The sequence below is a fragment of the Zootoca vivipara genome, chromosome 13, assembly GCF_965207765.1.
Source record: "Zootoca vivipara chromosome 13, rZooViv2.hap1.1, whole genome shotgun sequence".
Taxonomy (NCBI): Eukaryota; Metazoa; Chordata; class Lepidosauria; order Squamata; family Lacertidae; genus Zootoca; species Zootoca vivipara.
The window spans coordinates 7,378,568-7,398,789 of NC_142596.1; the positions used below are offsets into that span (position 1 = coordinate 7,378,568).

General features: G+C 49.5%; 1 protein-coding gene across 1 annotated transcript; it reads left to right on the forward strand.

The window, feature by feature from the left end:
- The first annotated feature begins 379 nt into the window (after positions 1–379).
- Positions 380–19,015, forward strand: ONECUT1 (one cut homeobox 1). Its single transcript, XM_035131800.3, has 2 exons — positions 380–1,496; positions 16,578–19,015. The coding sequence occupies exons 1-2, from the start codon at positions 380–382 to the stop codon at positions 16,868–16,870; spliced, it is 1,410 nt and encodes a 469-aa protein (XP_034987691.3). The 3' UTR covers positions 16,871–19,015.
- Positions 19,016–20,222: the final 1,207 nt, after the last annotated feature.

The window sequence follows — 20,222 nt, forward strand, 5'->3', positions numbered from 1 at the left end:
CTGCAACCGCGGAGCCCGTCACCAAAGCCACTGAAACAGTAAGCGGGAGAGCTGGCGATGGCGAGAGAGGCGCGCGGAGCCCGACTGGCGGCGCGGCTGAGGCTGTTATAGGGGGACCGGCGGGGAGGCTTCTGCCGGGGGCTCATTTCCAACACCAAAGGAAACCCCCCAGCCGCGTCTCTCCCCCCTGGAATAAAACCCAAATTCTAGGCAGCAACATCCCAGACCGGGCGAGCGAGCGAGCTTCGGAGCGGCCTCGGGGGCAGGGAAGGTGCCGGTGTTGCAGGCGAGCCGGCAAAGGGAAGCGCTTCCTCGGTGCCTCGCGGGCCACCCCTAGCCAGATAGATGTGCGCGCCGCCAGCCCGCCCGCCCGGCCACCATGAACACCCAACTGGCGATGGAGACTCTGGGCGACCTCCACGGGGTGAGCCATGAGCCGGGCCCCGACCTGCTCCGGAGCGCCCACCACCGCGGCGGCGGCGGCGGCGGCGGCCAGAGCAACCCCTTGGCCCACGGCGCTCGCCCGCTGGGCATGGCCGCCCTCCTGGACGGAGCGGACTACGCACACCACCGGAGCGGCGCGGAGCACCCTTTGGGCGGCCCTCTGCACCCCACCATCACCATGGCTTGCGAGACCCCGCCTGGCCTGAGCATGAGCAGCACCTACACCACCCTGACGCCCTTGCAGCCGCTCCCGCCCATCTCCACCGTCGCGGACAAATTCCCCCACCATCACCACCACCACCACCACCCGTCTCAGCACCCTCATCATCCTCACCAGCGGCTGTCGGGCAACGTGAGCGGGAGCTTCACCCTCATGCGGGACGAAAGGAGCCTGGCCGCGTCCATGAACAACCTGTACTCGCCCTACCACGCCAAAGACGTCCCCGGCATGGGGCAGCGCCTCTCTCCGCTCTCCGGCTCCGGCCTGGGCGGGCTGCACGGCTCCCAGCAAGGGCTCCCCCACTACGCTCACCCGGGAGCCGCCGCCGAGAAGATGCTGGCCCCCAACGGCTACGAAGCGCATCACCCTGCCCTGCTGGCCAGGCACGGCGAGCAGCACCTGACGCCGACCTCTGCTCCTGGCATGGGGCCTCTCCACGGGATCCCGCACCACCCCCACACCCACCTGAGCGCGCCCGGCCACGGGCAGATCCTGGGTGCCGGGCCCCGGGAAGCCCACCCGGGAGCGGCGGCGGGAGCAGCGGCGGCGGCCTCCGGGCAGGTCAACGGCGGCGGTAGCGGCTCCGGGCAGATGGAGGAGATCAACACCAAAGAAGTCGCCCAGAGGATCACCACCGAGCTCAAGCGCTACAGCATCCCGCAAGCCATCTTCGCCCAGCGCGTCCTCTGCCGCTCCCAGGGGACGCTCTCGGACCTGCTGAGGAACCCCAAGCCCTGGAGCAAGCTCAAGTCCGGCAGAGAGACTTTCCGCAGGATGTGGAAGTGGCTACAGGAGCCCGAATTCCAGAGGATGTCCGCGCTCAGGCTGGCAGGTGAGCGGTGGGGAGGAAGTGGGAGGGAGGCAGCAGCGGGCCGGCGCGAGGTGGGGGGCTGCACACGCAAGGGGCTCGACTCTCGGCTTTGTTCCCCTTCGGCCAGCTCGGTCAAAACGCCCCCTGCACCGTTCCCAAACAAAGGCCCACCAGCCCGAAGATTGAGGATGGAGTGGGTGGATGGCCACTGGGAGAGAGGGGTGTGTAGTGTCGTTGCGGTGCCTTCAGGAGCGAGGCCTTTTTTTCTTGTCGCTCCCTGGCCGCGGATCCGGCTGGTCTTCTGAAGCGCAGAGCTGGCCAACTGCGCTTTGTGGCGCGTCAGGATGGGGCAGGAATCGGGGCCACGTGGGAAGCCCCCCTCCTGCCGAAAGCGTTCTCCACGCGCTCTCCTCGCGTCCGGAGCCGCACGGTTGTGCCAAGGGGCTGCGGCACACACACACACACACACACACACACACACACACACACACACACGGCTGCTGGCTGCAAGAGGCGGTGGCCGGTGGCTGCAGCTCTGGCGTTTTCACCTAAACGTCCCCGGTCCTCCTGCTGTTGTGCTCCTTCTCGTGTGGAGGCCTCCTTCTCTTACACGCATGCGCCGCTGGGTGTCTTCCAGTCTGTCCGGATTAATGTCCACGGTGGTGGCTGCAGGTCGCTTTGGATCGCGTTCAGCGCATGAATCCTTGCAAACCGAGCTCGTTACTATGTTGATTTTTGGACCGCCCGCCCGCCCGCCCCTTGCTTTAGGCGTGTTCTTTTGCTTTGCTTTTCAGCAAATAATAGCCAACCGTTTGCCCACAAAATTTTCCAAAAGCCAAAGTCGGGAGCTTCCCTAGCTGGCACCTTCGAGGGCGAGGAGGGTCAGGGGAAAGGCTGGCCTGGGAAGGGGTTTCTTCCGCCTCTTTGACCCCACAGGTCTCTATTACGCAGGAGAGGCGTTGGGCACAGCTGGCTCTCTCTCTCTGCAGCGTCTCTTGGCTGTGTGGAGGGAAAGAGAAACGAGGCGAGCTGTTTGGGCTGAACTCCTTGGTGAAAGGCTGGCCTGGCGCGATGGTGGAGGAGCGCGCAGTTCCCTTGCCTGTGCGCTTCAGAGCAGCGGCGCCTGGAAGAGCCGAGGAAGTTCCTGGCTTTTGGAGGCGCTGCCTTCTCGCCCTGGAAGACAGCTCTTGTTTCCCTCCGGGCTCGGCATGCTGCCTGCAACCCGGCAAAAGCTTTTAACAGCCCGCAAAACTGAGGTTGGCGGAATGACCCTTTGACTCGGGGAAGTCCAAGCCGCTGAGGAGACCCGAGCCGTCGAGGCTCCCAAGCAAAAACAGCGCTTGCCGAGAAAAGTCGCGGAAGGATGCGGCAAAAGTTGCGCAAAGCGTGCGCATCACCCACGGCTCCATCCTGCCTTTCTCGAGTGCCTGGCTGGAGGCGCTTTGGACGGCTCTCCTGCCGCCGAGAGGCTGCTTCCGTGGGGAGGGCGGCTGGGCGGGGAGAGAAGAGATTCCCCTTCGATTATTGGGAGGGGATTTGCATAGATCGATACTGGAAGGAAACAACCCTTGATCTCGGAATCACTCGACACGCCCTTTCCTCGAGAGGTGCGCGTTCGCAAAGCAATCCTCGTGGAGGTTGCATGTATTTTTGTAATGCAGTTATGAAATACATTTCGTTATTTTTATTATATTTTATTGTATAATAATCATGAGTCCACATCCTATATGTTACAGCCGGGGCTGTGTAAGACTACGGGATTTCCTACCCCGCTTCTCCCCTGATCATTTCTGCGGGGGGCGGACGACGGGTGAGGAGCCTGAAGCTCCCTGCTTGGCCATTTTTGCTCCACCAGCCCAGGGCAGCTCCAGGGCGGATTGTGGCCACGAGGCAGTGACACCCTCGAGACGCAGCAGAGAAGGCGCCTGCAGCGTCCGAGGTGGCTTCCCCGCTGTGCCGGAGGCCCAGAGATCTCCGTCTTCGAGGAAGGCTTTCTCCTTCCTCCCCGGTAGCTCCTCGGGGAGGGCCGGGCAGGTTCTGGACCGCCTTCCTGCGCCCCCTCGCCCCGCCGCCGCTTTTCCTGGCTTTCAGCAGAGCCGAGCCAAGCAATCTGCGGCAAATGCACCCACGATCGATTTTATTTTGTGCAGGTTTTAAAGGCGAGATGATCTTCCTAAGTGGCAAAAATCTGCGCCGATTGATATTGATGTATGAACATCAGTCCGAAACGTCGTAAATTACTCCAGGCAATGCAAATTAAATTTCGCCTCCGGATTATAACTCGCTCTCCGGCATTTAAGGGAAGAATTATCGGGCCGATTAAGATCCCGCAGCAGCAGCAACTCGCCCCTTCGCTTCCCCCATTTCCACATCGTGGCTTTTTCCAGTCGTCCGAAACGAGAGGAAGCCTATTCAGCATAAGGGAAAATCCCTTTAAAAAAGGGATAACTTGGCAGCTATGCATCTGCCGAGGTCTCCCCCCCTCCCCCCGCAACCGCCCCTCCAAGCTGCTCTCATTCCCTGGCTGAAGCGCCCTGCGAGGCAGCCCAGCTGGCCCAGAATAACAAGCAGGCGGCTTCCAGCGCGCATCCAGCGTCTCCCAGCCCGCCATCTCTTAGGCTTGTCTCTGCGCCCGGAGAAAAGCCCAGGGAGGAGGGCTGGGCTGGTGCTGAAAAGTTTGGCCAAGTTGCCCTTTCCCCCGAGAGAGCCTGGCAAACCGAAAGGAAGAAATGGCGGACCCCAATTGACTAGGAGTGGGGCACAACCTGGAAAAGTTTCACTGGGCAGCGAATGGGACGGAATCCTTGAAAGAGGAATAGAGATTGAGGATCCTATCTGCGCATTTCGCAAGCATTTAAATTCGTGTCTCCTCTTGATCTTTCCAGACAATTGCACTAAACGGGGTCTATTTCTTTCCGGTGCGCTATAAAAGAAACCTGGACTGGGTGCGGAGGTGCAGCTTTGCGTTTTTGTTCCTGGCAGGGTATCCCCGGTGACGTTGAACGCGCCCCTCCCCCCCTTGCCCTGACAGCTTCTTCAGAGAAAGGCGAAATCCTCCCGCGGCTTCCGATTGGGTCTCCTCCGACCTTCCACTCAAATCAGGAATTGCAGAAGCTTCCGCAGCAAACCAAGGGTGGGTTTTTCCAGGGCCTCTGCCCTCCCCTCCTTCAGCTGGGTTTCAGGGCTCCATGCCTGCTCAGTGACAGAGCATCTGCTTCGCAGGCAGAAGGTCCAAGGGTCAGACCCGGCACCTCCAGGCAGGGCTGCCAGATAACCCCCACACACACCTGAAACCACCCGCTGCCCATGCTGAGCTAGGTCAATCAATGGCTTGACTAAGTGCATAGGTGCCAGCTTCTAGGGGCTGAGGTCCCTTTAGCCTCCAAATAAATATTTGAGGGGGCTGCCCCCCCCAGTTGATGGGCATTGGCATTAAAATAGTGTGCATGCACCAGGTCATGAGATCAATTATCTGGGGCGGGGCTTACCTGGGTCCTCAATATTTTATTCAAGTTGGCACCCCTGACTGCCTGCAATGATGCTCCTGAGTCCACCTGGCTGTGCCTCCTAGGCTTTCTACTGCACGGGTGCCAGCACAGGTTGAGTATAGGGGGCAGGTCGTTCAGGTGGAGGTCTTCATCTTCCACTGGAAAAAGGCCCAGTGCTAGAGGAATTAAGATGAAGAGGGAAAAGATTCATATTTTCACCTGGGAATAGGAAGGAAAGGGGATAGAGAGAGGAGAGCTGTTGCAGGAGGAAGAAGGGAATGTAAGTGGAAAGGAGAGGAGATGTGAAATAAACTGGCCATGGGTGGGGGAGGAGTAATAATAATAATAATAATAATAATAATAATAATAATAATTAATACTCCGCCCATCTGAGTAGAGTATAGCTCAAGTGTGAGAGGAGAAGGAGAGGGGGTGGAAATCACAGTGGACTAGTAAAATTTGAGTTGCATGGGGGGAATGTAAAACATGGACTTTCCTATTTAGATCATTTGGATCAGCAAATTCTGTCTTAAATGAGAAGGCTGTGTCACCATCCCTCCAGATCCAATGTTTGTACTTAGCTCAGGGAACATTGAACTATGGAACTCCTTGCCACAAGGAAATCACGGTGACAAGAACTTAGCCTTTCCAATGGAAATGCTAACTGACTACACATCTCCACCTCCACCTGCCACCATTTGGGGTCTAACCTCACCTCTGCAATGCCAGCGGTCAGAGGTGGTTGGAGTCCAGCACCTTCTGGAGGGTCGCCAGTTCCCACGCCTTGCTGTAGAACAAGCCGAGGGAAGGGAGCCAACCCCTCAGCCCCTTTTCTGACAGGAGCCTTGATTTGCAAAACTGAGCAGGGTGTCCATTGGGCTAAGAGGTGTAAATGAGTATCAGACCTTGAAAAGCTGGCTGGTGTCACTCAATCAAGTTCATCAGTTTTGTTCAATTAATTGAATGAAATAATTTTAATTGGATTTTGATTAAATGTGAAATTAATTGTTGCTGTTACTTAGTGGGTTAGGCAAACCACAATTCTGAATAATGTTTTTATAGGTTTGGGGGCATTGGGAAGCAAAGGGGGTGGTGCGGTGGCTGCATAGCCTTTAAATTAGGATGGTTCCCACCACCTCCTTCCCTCTTGGGCTGCTCAACCTGGAACTGCCAAGATAGGCGAGTACATTCTGCTATTGGCCTAGTGTAGGAAGAGAAGACCAGGATTCTGGCATAGGTTTTTGTTTTGTTTTTTAAATATGCTTTGATTGACATGCTCACTGGATCTCCACATTTCTCTGTTTCCTATACTCTGTTCAAAACTGCTGAGCTGGATTTCTGGGCTGTCCTGGGCTGATTGTCCCCTGACCCATTGCTTGGACCATTGGAGTCATGCTACTGGTGGTGGTCCAAGCACCTGGGAAAGCACAAGGGGAGATGGGCTGGGGTTGCCAAGCAGGAGACTTGGAATTCAATTCAGCTGGCTGCTTTCCTACTCCTAAGGAAGCCACCGTAAGGTAGTGGGGACTCTGAGCCCCACATGCCCTCAGTGGGTGGTGGCAAGCACAGAGAGGGCAACGGAATGAGGCGCCTGTTGCTACTAGTGGCACTGCACAGAGTTGGCGGTGGAGGAAATGGTTCTTCTCCTGCCCTCCTGGTAGGCTATGAAGAGTGAAGGGTAAAACCAGCAGCCTGGGCAGGGCCTGGTAGAAGTAAATCACCTGGCAGGATAATTGAGGTGGGGGCGGGAGCTGGCCTGCTTTGCTGAAAAGCCTGCTCTGGTTTTCTAATTTCCTGATGTAGCAGCTTCTGCTAATCCCACATAACTATGGAACATGAGAAATGGACTAGAGGAGGTAACTTCAGCAGCTTGGCCATTAATCTCCGCCCCAAAGGGAAATGCCCTTGAATCAAGGACTGGGGGTGATGCGCTGTTCCAAGTCAGCGTCGTCTTCCTTAGCTATGGGAGCATGTGTGAGGATAAGGGACCGTTTTATGGATATTAAAATAAATAAATAAATTAAAATCCATAAATAAATTATGGATATTAAAATAAATAAATAAAGAGTTCAGAAACTTGTTTGGGCATGAAAACAAGGAAAGGAGATGCTGAGCACTAGCATTATCCAATGGGTCATGATAATCAAAATGCACATTTAGTCATTGGTCATTGAAATTTCTCAGGCCAACCTGCAGAACTAATTTCTGCATTGGCTACGGAGGGGAATGAATATGAGAGGAAATTATTATCATTTTTATTTATTTATTTATTTATTTATTTATTTATTTATTTATTTATTTCCCCAGCCCCTCTGGGCAGCTCCCAACAGAATATTAAAAATACGATAAAACATCACACATTAGAAACTTCCCTAAACAGGGAACCCTCTTTAACACTGTCTTACAGCACTAACTTCACTCATCACCCTCAAAGCAGTTCCTCCAGTCAGCCTGTTATGCAAATGTCAAGCTTGACATTTAGGCTTCTTTTCTGCATTAATCTACTGTAGGTTGCATGTGGCACTGATGCCACCAAAAAGGCTCAAAGGGTATTTTAGGCTCCATTTCTCAGCTGAAGTTCAAACCAGGTGGATTCTGGACCCCTCCAGACAACCTACTGAACCTTTGTTCTGATTTCCTTATTTCATTTATTTGAAATTAATTCCCTTCTTAGTGTGTAGCAATGTGGGTTACAACATATAAACTGGAACAAAGTAAGTCTACAAGTATTTGCAAAACATAATTAAAAACATTAATAGATATTGAATGCTTTAGATAAAAAATAATCTTGCGAGGGCCTTTTCTAAATAGGACAGTTGTCAGCTTTTTGTTGGCCCAGAGTTTACGTGGAGGTTAGGCCAACTTTATTAAGCATTTTGTCAGATTTGTTTACAGGATGGTTATATGGCAGGGAACATTCATCCTGATATACCAGTGGGGTGCTGACACACCGTCCTACTAGCCACTAATTCACCTCATACTTTTCAATGCTTTTGTCCATCCTTTCCCAAACTACAAAAAGGTCTGGGGCTTTTTTAAAAAGTGGATTTGTCGCTCTTGGCTGACGGAGCCCTTTAATCCACTTTAAATGCCTCTTTTGCACTTGTTGTTCTATGGTGTGGGTGTCATTAGAGAGAAATGCAGATTTCCACACATGTCTGGTGAAATCCCGATGGGCTCCTGTGTGTTCTCCTCTCCCGCTTGATGTTTTGGAGCAGGGGTCCCCAAACTAAGGCCCGGGGGCCAGATGTGGCCCAATCGCCTTCTAAATCCAGCCTGCGGACAGTCTGGGAATCAGCATGTTTTACATGAGTAGAATGTGTCCTTATATTCAAAATGCATCTCTGGGTTATTTGTGGGGCATAGGAATTCGTTCATATATTTTTTTCAAAATATAGTCCGGCCCCCTACAAGGTCTGAGGGACAGTGGTCCGGCCCCCTGCTGAAAAAGTTTGCTGACCCCTGTTTTGGAGCATCTGTAAGCCAGGCCACCCGAGCACACATTTTTGCTACAGCACACTGCAGCCTTCTATCTGCCCAATTTTTTATATATATCTTGAAGAATTTCTTTGGGCTTCTGCCCTCATTTGGAAAGTTCAGAATATCTTTCAGCGCCCTTTAATACCTCTTCAATGAGCAAGTTGCAAGAAGAGGTCAAATGAGGACCCAGCTTCCCCTTCAGCCACTTTAGGGTTCACACCAATGCTCTGACAATGTTCTAAGGCAGACTTTGGAGAGAGAGAGAGAGAGAGAGAGAGAGAGAGAGAGAGAGAGAGAGAGAGAGAGAGAGAGAGAGAGAGAGAGAGAGAGAGAGAGAGGCGTCACCAGCCTGTTCCATCGCTGGCCTATGGAGAAGGCTTGTGCTGACATTTGTATTTTAGTAACAAGTTAGGAAATGAACGCCACTGCAGCTTGAAATATTCCCAGCCTTGGACAGGTAATTAAAGCAATACGTTAAAGGCAACAATCAATCACCGCTCTTGAAAATGATAGCAGAATTCACTTTTACTGCCAAGAGCCGGTCTTGTGCTGCTTCCAGGAGGAAGGGGTGCTGGGAATGGGGGAGGCTTCCTGCCCTGCCCTGCTCTGTACCATTGTGATGCAAGGAGGAGATGCCAAGACTGCATTCGGTCAGCTGGGACTCTTTGTCCTTCCTCTGACTTGTACAGTGCCTCTGCTTCCAGGGTCTCTCAGCCAGTGCCCATTCCCTGGTCGTCTTCAACTAGACTGGCCAAGAATCTGGTGCAATATAAAGTGGCTGGTCTGCCGCACCCTCAGGTGAATTGTGAGGGGCACATTGTCCCTCCTCTCTGTCATTTCCACATGCTCTCCTCCAAATACACTCTCTCCCCCAATGCCACTTTTTCCTGGCAGATTATTTGGCACCAGCCCAGCAAGAATAATAATAAAAAAAAGGCTGCAATCAAAGCTTGGGGACACTGGGCGGAATCACTGATCATCAAACATGTGCCATAAATTTGTTTTATGACCTAGGATGAAATTGTAATGTGGTGCAGTGGATCCTGTTATTATTGCATAATTAATTTGATCGTCTGCGCCCGCCAGCAATTTCGGTCAGGTGCAACATTGCCTTCTGCTTCAGCTCTGTAGCAGAATGTCTGCGGGAGGCTGCTGGCCTTGTGCAGTGCGGGGATTTTATTGTATGAAGAGTGGGTACCCAAAAGTTATAAGCCTCCCGACCACCACATACTTACTCCAGGCCTTTGGGGTACATTAAGAAATAAGGAAAGGGAAATGGCCCTCCCACCCCTGCCAAATACTTCTTCAGCTGAGTGCCTGACTGTAGGCACCTATTGGAAGAACAGAAAGAGGGGCTGGATCTCTTCCAAGCCTTCAGATTTTGATGGACCCGTGAGGCATTTAAAACCCAGCATCAGTTTGTTTCCAACTTTCTACTTTTAATGAATGCCCTTCCTCTTTGTCTTATCCAGTATCCATGAGGGGGATACATGCCACTTTGTGTGGGATTCTGGAGCATCTTGTAGGGCACATAGCCAGATCATCTCACAGAGCCCCCCATTACCCCCATGTCACTGTTGCTTGGCGTTGAATACCACTGATCATGGTACCCTGATTCTGTGGGGTGGCTGTCCAAGGTGCCATCCTTCTGTGGAGTGGCATTGGGTGGCTGTTGTGGGCAGGAATCTTGCATAGCAGGGATCACCCTCAAGGTCCCTTCCAACTCTACAGTTCTATCATTCTATGACAACTGAGCTGTGGGGTGCTGCAGAGTATCTTCTGGTCCCCAACGCTCAGTCCCAAGTTGTTTAGAGTTCAGTACAGTATTCTAACTGCAGAACCTTAAACTTGGCACAGCAAACTGAGAACCGCTGTTCTAGCTAATGCACCAGGTAATTCCATTCTTGGGTTAGGCGTCAGGGACTGGGCAGAGGAGGAATGGTGGAGACCGCCTCCCCAGCCTGACCCTTCCAGAGAAGAAGACAGTTCAGAATTGCAACAGGCGGTTGAGGGAGATCACAGCTCAGAGGAAGATGAGGGAAAAAGCAGGGAAATAATGGGAGAGGAGGAGGAAGAAGCACCAGGGGGGGGGGACAGCTGATGGGACACAGTGTCTTTAGAAAGCATTCCAGACCCCCCCTTCCCAGAACCCAGCAAGCATTGAAAGTAGGAGAGCAGAGAGCTCAGAGGCAGAGGGTACATCTCAGCACCCGTAGTGATGACACATGAAGGGAGAGAGGGAGGGGGTGGAGACTCACTCGGGGCAATGCCATTATTCCAAGAGGCTGCATTTCCAAGCCTCTCTCTGTAAATAATGAATAAAAAGCAGCTGGTAAGAACTTTTCCTTGTCTTATCCATCCATTCCAAGAGGCTGCATTTCCAAGCCTCTCTCTGTAAATAATGAATAAAAAGCAGTTGGTAAGAACTTTTCCTTGTCTTATCCATTCCTGGCCACCTGGCACGGGGGTTGGATCCACTGCTGCCTGTCATTAAGACAGCTTGACCAGAGTGTTTCAGGCACTGCACTAGTACAATACGTTCTGCGTGGGGCTGCCCTTAAGGTCACGAGGCCATCACTGAAGAGGCCCTCCTGGAGGTCCTACATGTCGTCATCTGCAGTTACTTAAGAGTGGGCTCTTTAGTGCAGAGGCACCCACTGTACGGCACACACACACCCCTGATGATATTAGACATGTGCTGATTATTTTCAGTTTCCAACGTTTGTTAAAGACCTTTTTGGCTTGTGGGGAGAGGTATTTTATCCAACGCTTCCTCCTCTCGTCATTCCACTCCTTAGAAAACCACAGGCAGGCCTCCTTCGATGCTTTAATGGCAACTGCGCTGGTGCCAGAAGGGAACCTGCAGTTGCTTTTTGGCAGCGTCCTTGTGGCTGATTGATTTATAACCTCCTCTCCTTGGGCTCATTTATTCTTTGTTAATGTTTGTCTACAAGTGAGGTTGGAAGGTTGTTGCCCAGTAGTGGGAACAAGTCACCGGGGCCCTAATTCGGAACTTAGATAAGCACCAGTGGCAAATAAAACCCAAACTGCCAAATTCTGAGTAAGGTGAAAAGAAACGCTTCTGCTCCAACCAGGAAGCAAAAGGACCCCCAGAGAGGCTCTTCGGTTGCCTGAGCGACTCCCCAAAAGACCACTTTGGAAACTGCTGCCAGGTGTGTTGCTTGCAGCCAAATGCCATATGTCTCACTGTTTCTTATTTTGTTGGGGAAACGAGGGGGCTCAGACACACACCTTCATTCCAGGCAACGATCCAAAATGTTTCTTCTCCACCTTGCATTTGCCAGAGTCTGGGATGCCAATATGGCTATGCTTGACCTCTGAAAACCTGTTGCTGGGAATGGCAAGTGGGGAAGAGGACTGCGGGGGGAGGTGCAGGGAGGGGGAGGTTATTGTTATTGTTATTAAGTATTTTGTGTTTTTACCTTGTGTTTTTATGCTGTGAATCGCCTTGAGATCTATTGGTGAAGGGCAGTATGCAGATTTAATAAGTAAAAATAAATAATATAAAAATGGACGATACCAAGCAAGATGGGCCAATGGTCTGACTCAGTATAAGGCGCTTTCTATGTTGCTCTGGCTGGCTACTGGGAGAACAGGGTGAGGGATTATGATGGGCTGCCTTCAGCCCAGCAGCAGAGTGTGTCTCCAGGTCATCCAGGGTGTATGTGTGTGCGCGTGCGTGCGTGCGTGCGTGCTTGCCCAGGCCCTCACCATGTTTTACTCTGCAAAGAGAGAGGCTGTTTCAGACCAGAAGCAGCACTGATATCTACACCTGGTCAAATATTGTAAGAGACAGGCAGGTGCATGGAGGAAGCAGGGGAGAGAGTTGGTCCCCAAAATGGAAAGAAAACAGGTGATTGGCCATTGTGGGAGGAAGCAGGAATTCTGGGGGGGGGGGGGTGATCTCTTCTGCCACCATCTGTGGTTTCTTCAAAGGTGTTCCAGAATACCTAGCAATGCTCAGCAACGGTTCAGGTGCAACATCTCTAACCTTGAATCTGCACCACATGACTAAGTTTTCATTTCATCAAGCTTAAAATCATCTCAGCTCAAAATATTTGAGCCGTTGTTGTTGTTGTTGTTGTTGTTGTTGTTGTTGTTGTTGTTGTTGTTGTTGCTGCTGCTGCTGCTGCTGCTGCTGCTATTGGTGTTGTTGTTGAAAAGAGGAACTTTTACCTGGGATTTATGCTCCTCCCTCAGCGCATCAGTAACTATTTAGAGTTATTGTAGGTCAGTCCTTCATCTCGGTTCAACCAAAAGAGGCAGATTTTGGTTCAACCAAAAGAGGCAGATTGTAGTCAGCATTTCCACTTCCTCTTACCTGGCAAGAGTATGCCAGCTAGCTCCATTACCTTTTGGCAGAAGTTTCGATTCAGTTAAGTTGGTTGCCTATTTTCCGTTTTTCCATATTGCTGGTGTTTCAGAAGAGAGCTCAGAGAAGGCAACTTTGCCAGCAGCTATTAAGAAGAAATGGTTCGTTTAGCATTTCCTACTTCTGGCCCTAAAGTTGCCCTCATTCTGCACACTTCACTAGAGAAAAAGAGGCACATGCCATTAATCTTTACATCTGTTTGTATGTATATGGCCTTTTTAAACTATGGGTTTTTTATTGTTTAGTTTGTTATTATGTTATGTATTTTTGTGTTTTTGTACTGTAAACCAGCCTGTGATACTCAGATGAATGGCAGTATGATGATTGGTGTGTGTGTGTGTGATGATATGTAGAGGGCTGCTAAAATATTGCTGTTCCGACACCTCCAACATCTACTGAAATGGGAATAGATGAGTCACATTGAGCAGATGCCCCCCTTTCCCTCTTTTGTTTGACTGAGCTCCTCCTTTTATGCAGAGAGCGTGTTCCATCTAGTGGACAACAGTAGCTAGTGCAGGAAGCTAGAGCATCTCAAGCAAATCTGTTTGTTCTCTAGGCCAGGGGTAGGCAACCTAAGGTCCGGCCCGGGGGCTGGATGTGGCCCAATCGCCTTCTCAATCCGGCCCGCGGATGGTCCGGGAATCAGCGTGTTTTTACATGAGTAGAATGTGTCCTTTTATTTAAAATGCATCTCTGGGTTATTTGTGGGGCCTGTCTGGTGTTTTTATATGAGTAGAATGTGTCCTTTTATTTAAAATGCATCTCTGGGTTATTTGTGGGGCCTGTCTGGTGTTTTTACATGAGTAGAATGTGTCCTTTTATTTAAAATGCATCTCTGGGTTATTTGTGGAGCCTGTCTGGTGTTTTTACATGAGTAGAATGTGTCCTTTTATTTAAAATGCATCTCTGGGTTATTTGTGGGGCCTGTCTGGTGTTTTTACATGAGTAGAATGTGTCCTTTTATTAAAAAGGCAACCCTGGGCTATTTGTGGGGCATGGGAATTTGTTTATTCCCCCCCCCCAAAAAAATAGTCTAGCCCACCACATGGTCTGAGGGATGGTGGGCTGGACCACGGCTGAAAAAGGTTGCTGACCCCTGCTCTATGCACTTGAGATGTTGTAACCAAAATTTTGCATCCTGGTTCCTGACATCAAGGACCATGTTTTTGTCTATGTCTGGATAAAATCAGACAGCATTTTGAATCAAGAAGACAGACTGAATCTTTCAAAAGTATGTTGATTCTGACCATTGATTTCAAGGCTGCACCGACTTTTTTGGGGTTTCTTATAATTCCCAAGCAATGCTGGATAGGAGACTGCTAGTGCTGTCATACATTTGGTTTATTGACCACCTTGACCGCTTTTTGGAAACAGGTGGGAGAAATACTGGGGAGGAATTCACATGAAACTGATGTATTTTGGCTCAAAATTTGACCCAAGACACCCTAAGTGAAGGTGAAAGGATAGCTGTCAATTTGCAGTTGTAGACGGATGTCAATATCCCAATGTGTGGCTCGTGCACTGCTGTCTATAACTGGCTCTGCTCTATTTCCCAAACCACTACTTTGCCTCTGGCTTCCATGGGGAGGGGGCAGTACTAAAAAAAACCCCCACAAAACCCTCTAAGTCTGATCTCCCTCCATGGCATTGCCCTTGTGTTCAGCTCCCGCTTGCTGGCTTCCCACTGTGCAAACAGGATGCTGGACTCAATGGGCCCCTGGCCTGATCCAGCAAGCTCCTCTTACTTTCTTATGCCCCATAGACAAATGAAGCTGTTGTTGCTCGGTTTCTATATGGAGTGCATCGAGCAGGGATCAATAATGAAGGAAGAGCAAAGACTCTTTTACTTGTTCCTCACAGTGTTTTTAGACAGAACAGACTTTGCATGCCTAGAATCTGTACTTATGATAAGGAATCCTCTGGCCTCCAAGGAAGACACTGTCCACTGCTGCTTTGGCAGGTCAGCGGCAACACACTCCTTGGAGACTGGATCTGCCACCTCCTTGGCGGCCTTCTCCCCAAATGCCATCTTCACAGCAGCGCTGCTGGTCTCCTTCCACCCCAGGGAGGTGGGGTGCCCTCCGGGGGTCTCCAGGTTTCTGCACCCACCCCTGCAATTGCCTTTTATTCACACTTCAACCATTGCATAAGGTTGATTTGACTCCCTCACTTGCTCCTGAAGTAGATCTTCACACCCCTCTTGTCCATAGCTGCCAAGTCTCCAGTTTTCCCCGGGAAACCCCCGTTTTTACTTACCTTTTCCCGGTGGTCCCCCGTATCACTTTGTCTCCCGTTTTTCTCTGTTATTTTCTTCTGCCGGTGGCCATTTTTTTCTTTCTGATTTGCCCTTCTATGGGCACAAAAAAATGGCCGCTGCCGGCTTCAAAAGTCACATCTACGCATGACTGAAAGTGCGTAGATACGACTTCCGGTGTCGGTGGTGGCCATTTTGGTGCCCATAGATGGGCGGGCCAACACCGGAAGTTGCGTCGACGCAACTTCCGGTGTCACACGGCTGCCGGTCCCGGATTCTGCAGTCTGGGACTTGGAAGGTAAGCTCTTGTCTCCGATGTAGGTCTCCACTCATGCCTTCCCTGGAAGTGGGGTGGCATTTTGTGTTTTTGCCTCAGGTGCCCAAATGTCTTGGGCCGGGCCGGGGTTTGCGGGGGGCAGAGCCTGCCAGTACAATCAGATGGAGATTGCATATGCTTCATCAGTGAGAACAAGGCCACCACCTAGTGACCACCAAAGGGAACAACCATGCAAAATTATGGGAGCGTGTTTATCATATTTATGCTGTCTAAAAATAATTCCTGGCCCCAGAAATCCTATGGAGACTGAGTGGAGTGGGGAGCAGAGGGGACGGGGAGTCTACACTGGAAGCTTGACCACGTTCCAATCCTGCCAAGCTTGCACCAGCCAGGGCAGAGGGTGGGGTGCTTCCCTGCTTTGGTAGTTCAATGGGAGGCGAAACAGCCATGCTAGTTCCCGGGGCTGGTGTGGTTTTTGTTCACAGTCTGGTAGATCTCTGAGAAATAGCAGGGAGAGCTTTAGCTGTTGTGGATCTAAGGCCTCCCTGATCTGCCCTCTGCACAGCAGGCCCCAACATACCAGGAGCACAGGAGTTTGGTAAACTGGTTTGAGGGTTCACCACCCCCTCACAATCAAACTTTATCTATCTATCTATTGGGGGGGGCAAATCTTGATCCTAAAATATCAAGAACTATTGCAAATGTCAGCAGTTACCACATTGTCAACATTTACTGTGGGAGACAGGGACTGAAAGATTTAAACCCCCTATTTCCTCATGTGTGGGAGAAATAGAGAAAATAAACGGGCTGTGAAGCCTTTTAAGCAGTTTTTGCAGTTTACTAAAGCTTAGGAATAAGTCAATGACACAATTTTATCCGTTTTATTTGTGGCCTGTTGACCTCCTCTTCTTCGCCTCCATTGCAGAGAATGAACCACATGTTTTTAGTAAGATAAACAAAAAAGATTTACTTACATTTCAATGCAGACAGCAAATGCAGTACAGGTAAGAAGTATCAAAGATTATCTCTTTGTTACAGAATTCCTGCCCAGAGGAGAAGTAACCACATAGAGGGTCCTTTCTCGGAAGTTCAAGAACTCTCTGTGTACTGGCCTTGTGCTGTCTAGTAAAACATGCATTTGTGATTTGGCTGCAAACCCCACACTTTGCACAGAAGTCAAGCCATAGTGTTGTGTTCTTTTTCATTTCAGCTTGCAAACGGAAAGAGCAAGAGCATGGGAAGGACAAAACTAACACCCCCAAGAAGCCCAGGTTGGTCTTTACGGACGTCCAGCGCCGGACTCTACATGCAATATTCAAGGAAAACAAGCGCCCTTCCAAAGATTTGCAAATCACCATTTCACAGCAGTTGGGTCTGGAGCTCAGCACGGTCAGTAACTTTTTCATGAACGCGCGACGAAGGAGCCTGGATAAGTGGCAAGAGGAGGGCAGCTCCAGTTCAGGCAACTCATCTTCCTCATCAAGCACTTGTACCAAAGCGTAAAGAATTGACCACAAACTAATCTTCGGTGGAAAAGCTTTAAAAAATAACTGAACAGGACTTCCAGAAAGCAGGTTTATGCTTTAACTCTTTTTAAAAAATGTTATTTATAAGCCCCAAAGAAACCAAAGACTTAACTTCACCTGATGATGACTTGGCTAGAAGAAACACACTTTAGTGGGATGATGGCTTGCAAAATGAAGAGGCTGGGAAAAGAGGGCAGGCTGCTGGCTTCACACCTTCGCCCATGATCTGTTCCACCCTATGTGGCTGGTTAGTGATCTGGAGGGCAGCCATTGCTTCTTACCAGTGATGAGGATGCTCTCGGATACGGCTCTTTGTTTCTGCAGCAACACCATGGAGGTGAAAGATGTACATAGGATTCCGGGTGCCCACCAGCAGCGAGGAACATAGCCAGAGCTGGTCTCAGAAAGTACAACCATAACAGCATTGAGTCACATGAGTTCGTTTTAAAAAGTAGTGTGATTTTGCTCTTTTCATTGTTTGAACTTTTTCCAGTTCAATACCTGGATACAAGTTCAGATAAGGCAAAGAAATTCAAATGCTTCCTAAACCAATTGCATTCTCTTTGTTTGTTAAGGGATGTGTCCATTTTTTTTAAAAAAAACCAAAACAACCCCACAATTTCATTGTAAAAAAATATCAGGTAGGTACCAAAGAACACATTTATAATTATATTGCAGATATTTTGTTGCAATGCTTTTAATACACCAAAGCTATTTTTTACACAAAGTTCTATGTAGAGATGTAGGGGTGAACACTGAATTGTTGCCAGGCATTCAGCTTTAAGCAAGACAAACTGTTGTTCCAACTGTGGCAATTTCCTCTCCACTCAAGTGGTACAAGACAGTAGTGTAGAACCGATATGATGGTAAACTACACTTTGTGGATGTCAGGGGTTCTTGCGACTACTCTAGAGTAACGACGCTCCTCATGCTTGTCTTTAAACAGTTTTTATTAGTGCAATCTATTTACAGTGAGACAGGTGTGTAAAAACATGTCTGCTCATTCCGATGCAGAATCCGGCACTGCCCCCCCCCACGTGATCTTCTCCAACATAGGAGTCTCGGGACAGTGAATCTCCTCCCTTTCTTTCTCCTGCGTAATTCCGGAACCGGAGGAAAGGGTCTACGCTCCATGCTTTCCTTTTCCCCCTTCTCCCTCTCTCTTTCCACCCTCCTGTGTAGCCGGGGCTCTCCCATGCTGCTGGAGCCCTGGCCCTCTCTCTCCACTTCCTCACTGGCCTCCTCAGAGCCCTCGCTTCCATCACTGCTTGGGGAGGAGCTACTTCTGATGCAAGGGGGAGGTTCTCTGTATTTTCTTCCCCTTACAGTGGAGGACTCTGCATTTCTTGATGTGAAAACCCAGGGCTCCAGTAGGAATACTTGAAAGTCCCCCCAAGTCAGAAAAGAGGCTCGTGGTACAGAAATTCAGGTTGCCCATGTGTGTCAAACTACGGTACCTTTTTTATTACTAGAAATTCTAGGCAAACAGCTGCTATGACTAGCTTCCAGACAATATATATCAATGCTACACACAGAGAGTGTGCATTTTATTTACATATATATTTATGCTCGTAAAATTTAAATTATAATCATTTAAAATACAGGCAACAATTTTTTTGGCCCTAGCTAAAGTGAGCCACAATGCAACCAAGAGTTGTTGGGGCTCCCGCTACCTTAGGGTGGGATCCTAGTCCATGATCTTAAACCAATGGAACGAAGTTATTTTGAAGTCCGTGCAGATATTTTTAAGAAGATATGGTTAAAACTAGGGAGGAATTCTAATGATATTGAAAGTAAATGAAGAAACCTCTGTTGCTTCCCTTGGGAAGCAGGCCTTATCATGTGTTCTTTTAGGATGGCAGGGGGAGAGGCAGTTTGGAGTGCCACCAGTTGTAAATGGCCTCGGTCCAGTATACCTTGAAGGAGCGCCTCCACCCCCCATCGTTCTGCCTGGACACTGAGGTCCAGTACCGAGGGCCTTCTGACGGTTCCCTCGTTGCGAGAAGCCAAGTTGCAGGGAACCAGGCAGAGGGCCTTCTCGGTGGTGGCACCTGCCCTGTGGAACACCCTCCCATCAGATGTCAAAGAGAAAAACAGCTACCAGATTTTTAGAAGACATCTGAAGGCAGCCCTGTCCTGTTTAGGGAAGCTTTTAATGATTAATTGTTTTATTTCATTTTTCTGTTGTAAGCCGCCCAGAGTGGCTGGGGAAACCCAGCCAGATGGGCGAGGTATAAATAATAAATTATTATTATTATTATTATGAAAGATTAAACCAAATTTAACTTCAACTCACTTGACCCATTGCTCAAGATAAGCAACCCAGGCGGCCCCTCACCACATCACTGAGATGAGCAATGTCAAACAGCCCCATGACATTTCCCTAGTGTTGCAGGGACGACAGGGTGGCATCGCAGCAAGCTCAGGATTTCATTGCCGACGGAAATACGGAATCTTCTGGGCTCTGAATCAGATGGTGTATTTGTACTGAAGCCCACATAAGCTTCTCATTTGGGAATTATATCTCATAGAGCAAGACCAAGAGCAAACCTCTTTTAGGCACCGCAAACAACTGAATCTGGCCCATTCCTCTGTTGGTGCTTACTAGGTTGTTCCCTGGGTGCATGGGCTTTGTTTTGTTTTTTGCACATCTCTTATTTATTTATTTATTTATTTGAGAGAGTTATATACAGATAAGATTTAACAGGCACATTGCTTTGTTAATGAAAAGTTTTGAACGCATGGGTGCAAGTAATTGTTCACCATCTAATGAAAGCTTCCATTTTACATGTAATGGAAGCAGCAGTTGTTTACATTTGGTGACTTGGCTTGTCTTACACTTATTTATTTATTTATTTATTTATTTATTTATTTATTTAACCAAAATTCTATTACCCCCCCGCCCCCCCTTGTCCGTAGATCTCAGGGCAGTCCACAGCATAAAAAAACAAGATAAAAACCACAAAATGCATAGGACAGTAGATATATAAATGTGCACGTATATGTCTTAGAATCCTGGGATATTGATATGAAACACTTCGTTTTAGTAAATCAAGGTTGGAGTTAGAGGATCAAGTTACAAATATTGTCACATTAAATCCATATCCCCCCCCCCCAAAGCCCACCCCACCCAAGGTAAAACTCCTATGAAAGAAATTTGATGAGGCCTGCAGGGTGCAATACAACAGGGCCAGACTTTGGCCATAAAATAAGTTTGGGGTGACTCTACAGAGACCAAGGAACACTTGAATATTTTGAAAAGCTCTTGACTGTGGGAAACTGAACCAAATTCTCCACTGCAAACAGTTTCTCCCTAAAGAGGCTACTTA

Coding starts and splice junctions, on each gene's coding strand:
- ONECUT1 (XM_035131800.3), top strand. CDS start 380: ATGAACACCCAACTGGCGATGGAGACTCTGGGCGACCTCCACGGGGTG. Junction 1,497..16,577: donor GTCCGCGCTCAGGCTGGCAG/GTGAGCGGTGGG, acceptor TTTTCATTTCAG/CTTGCAAACGGAAAGAGCAA.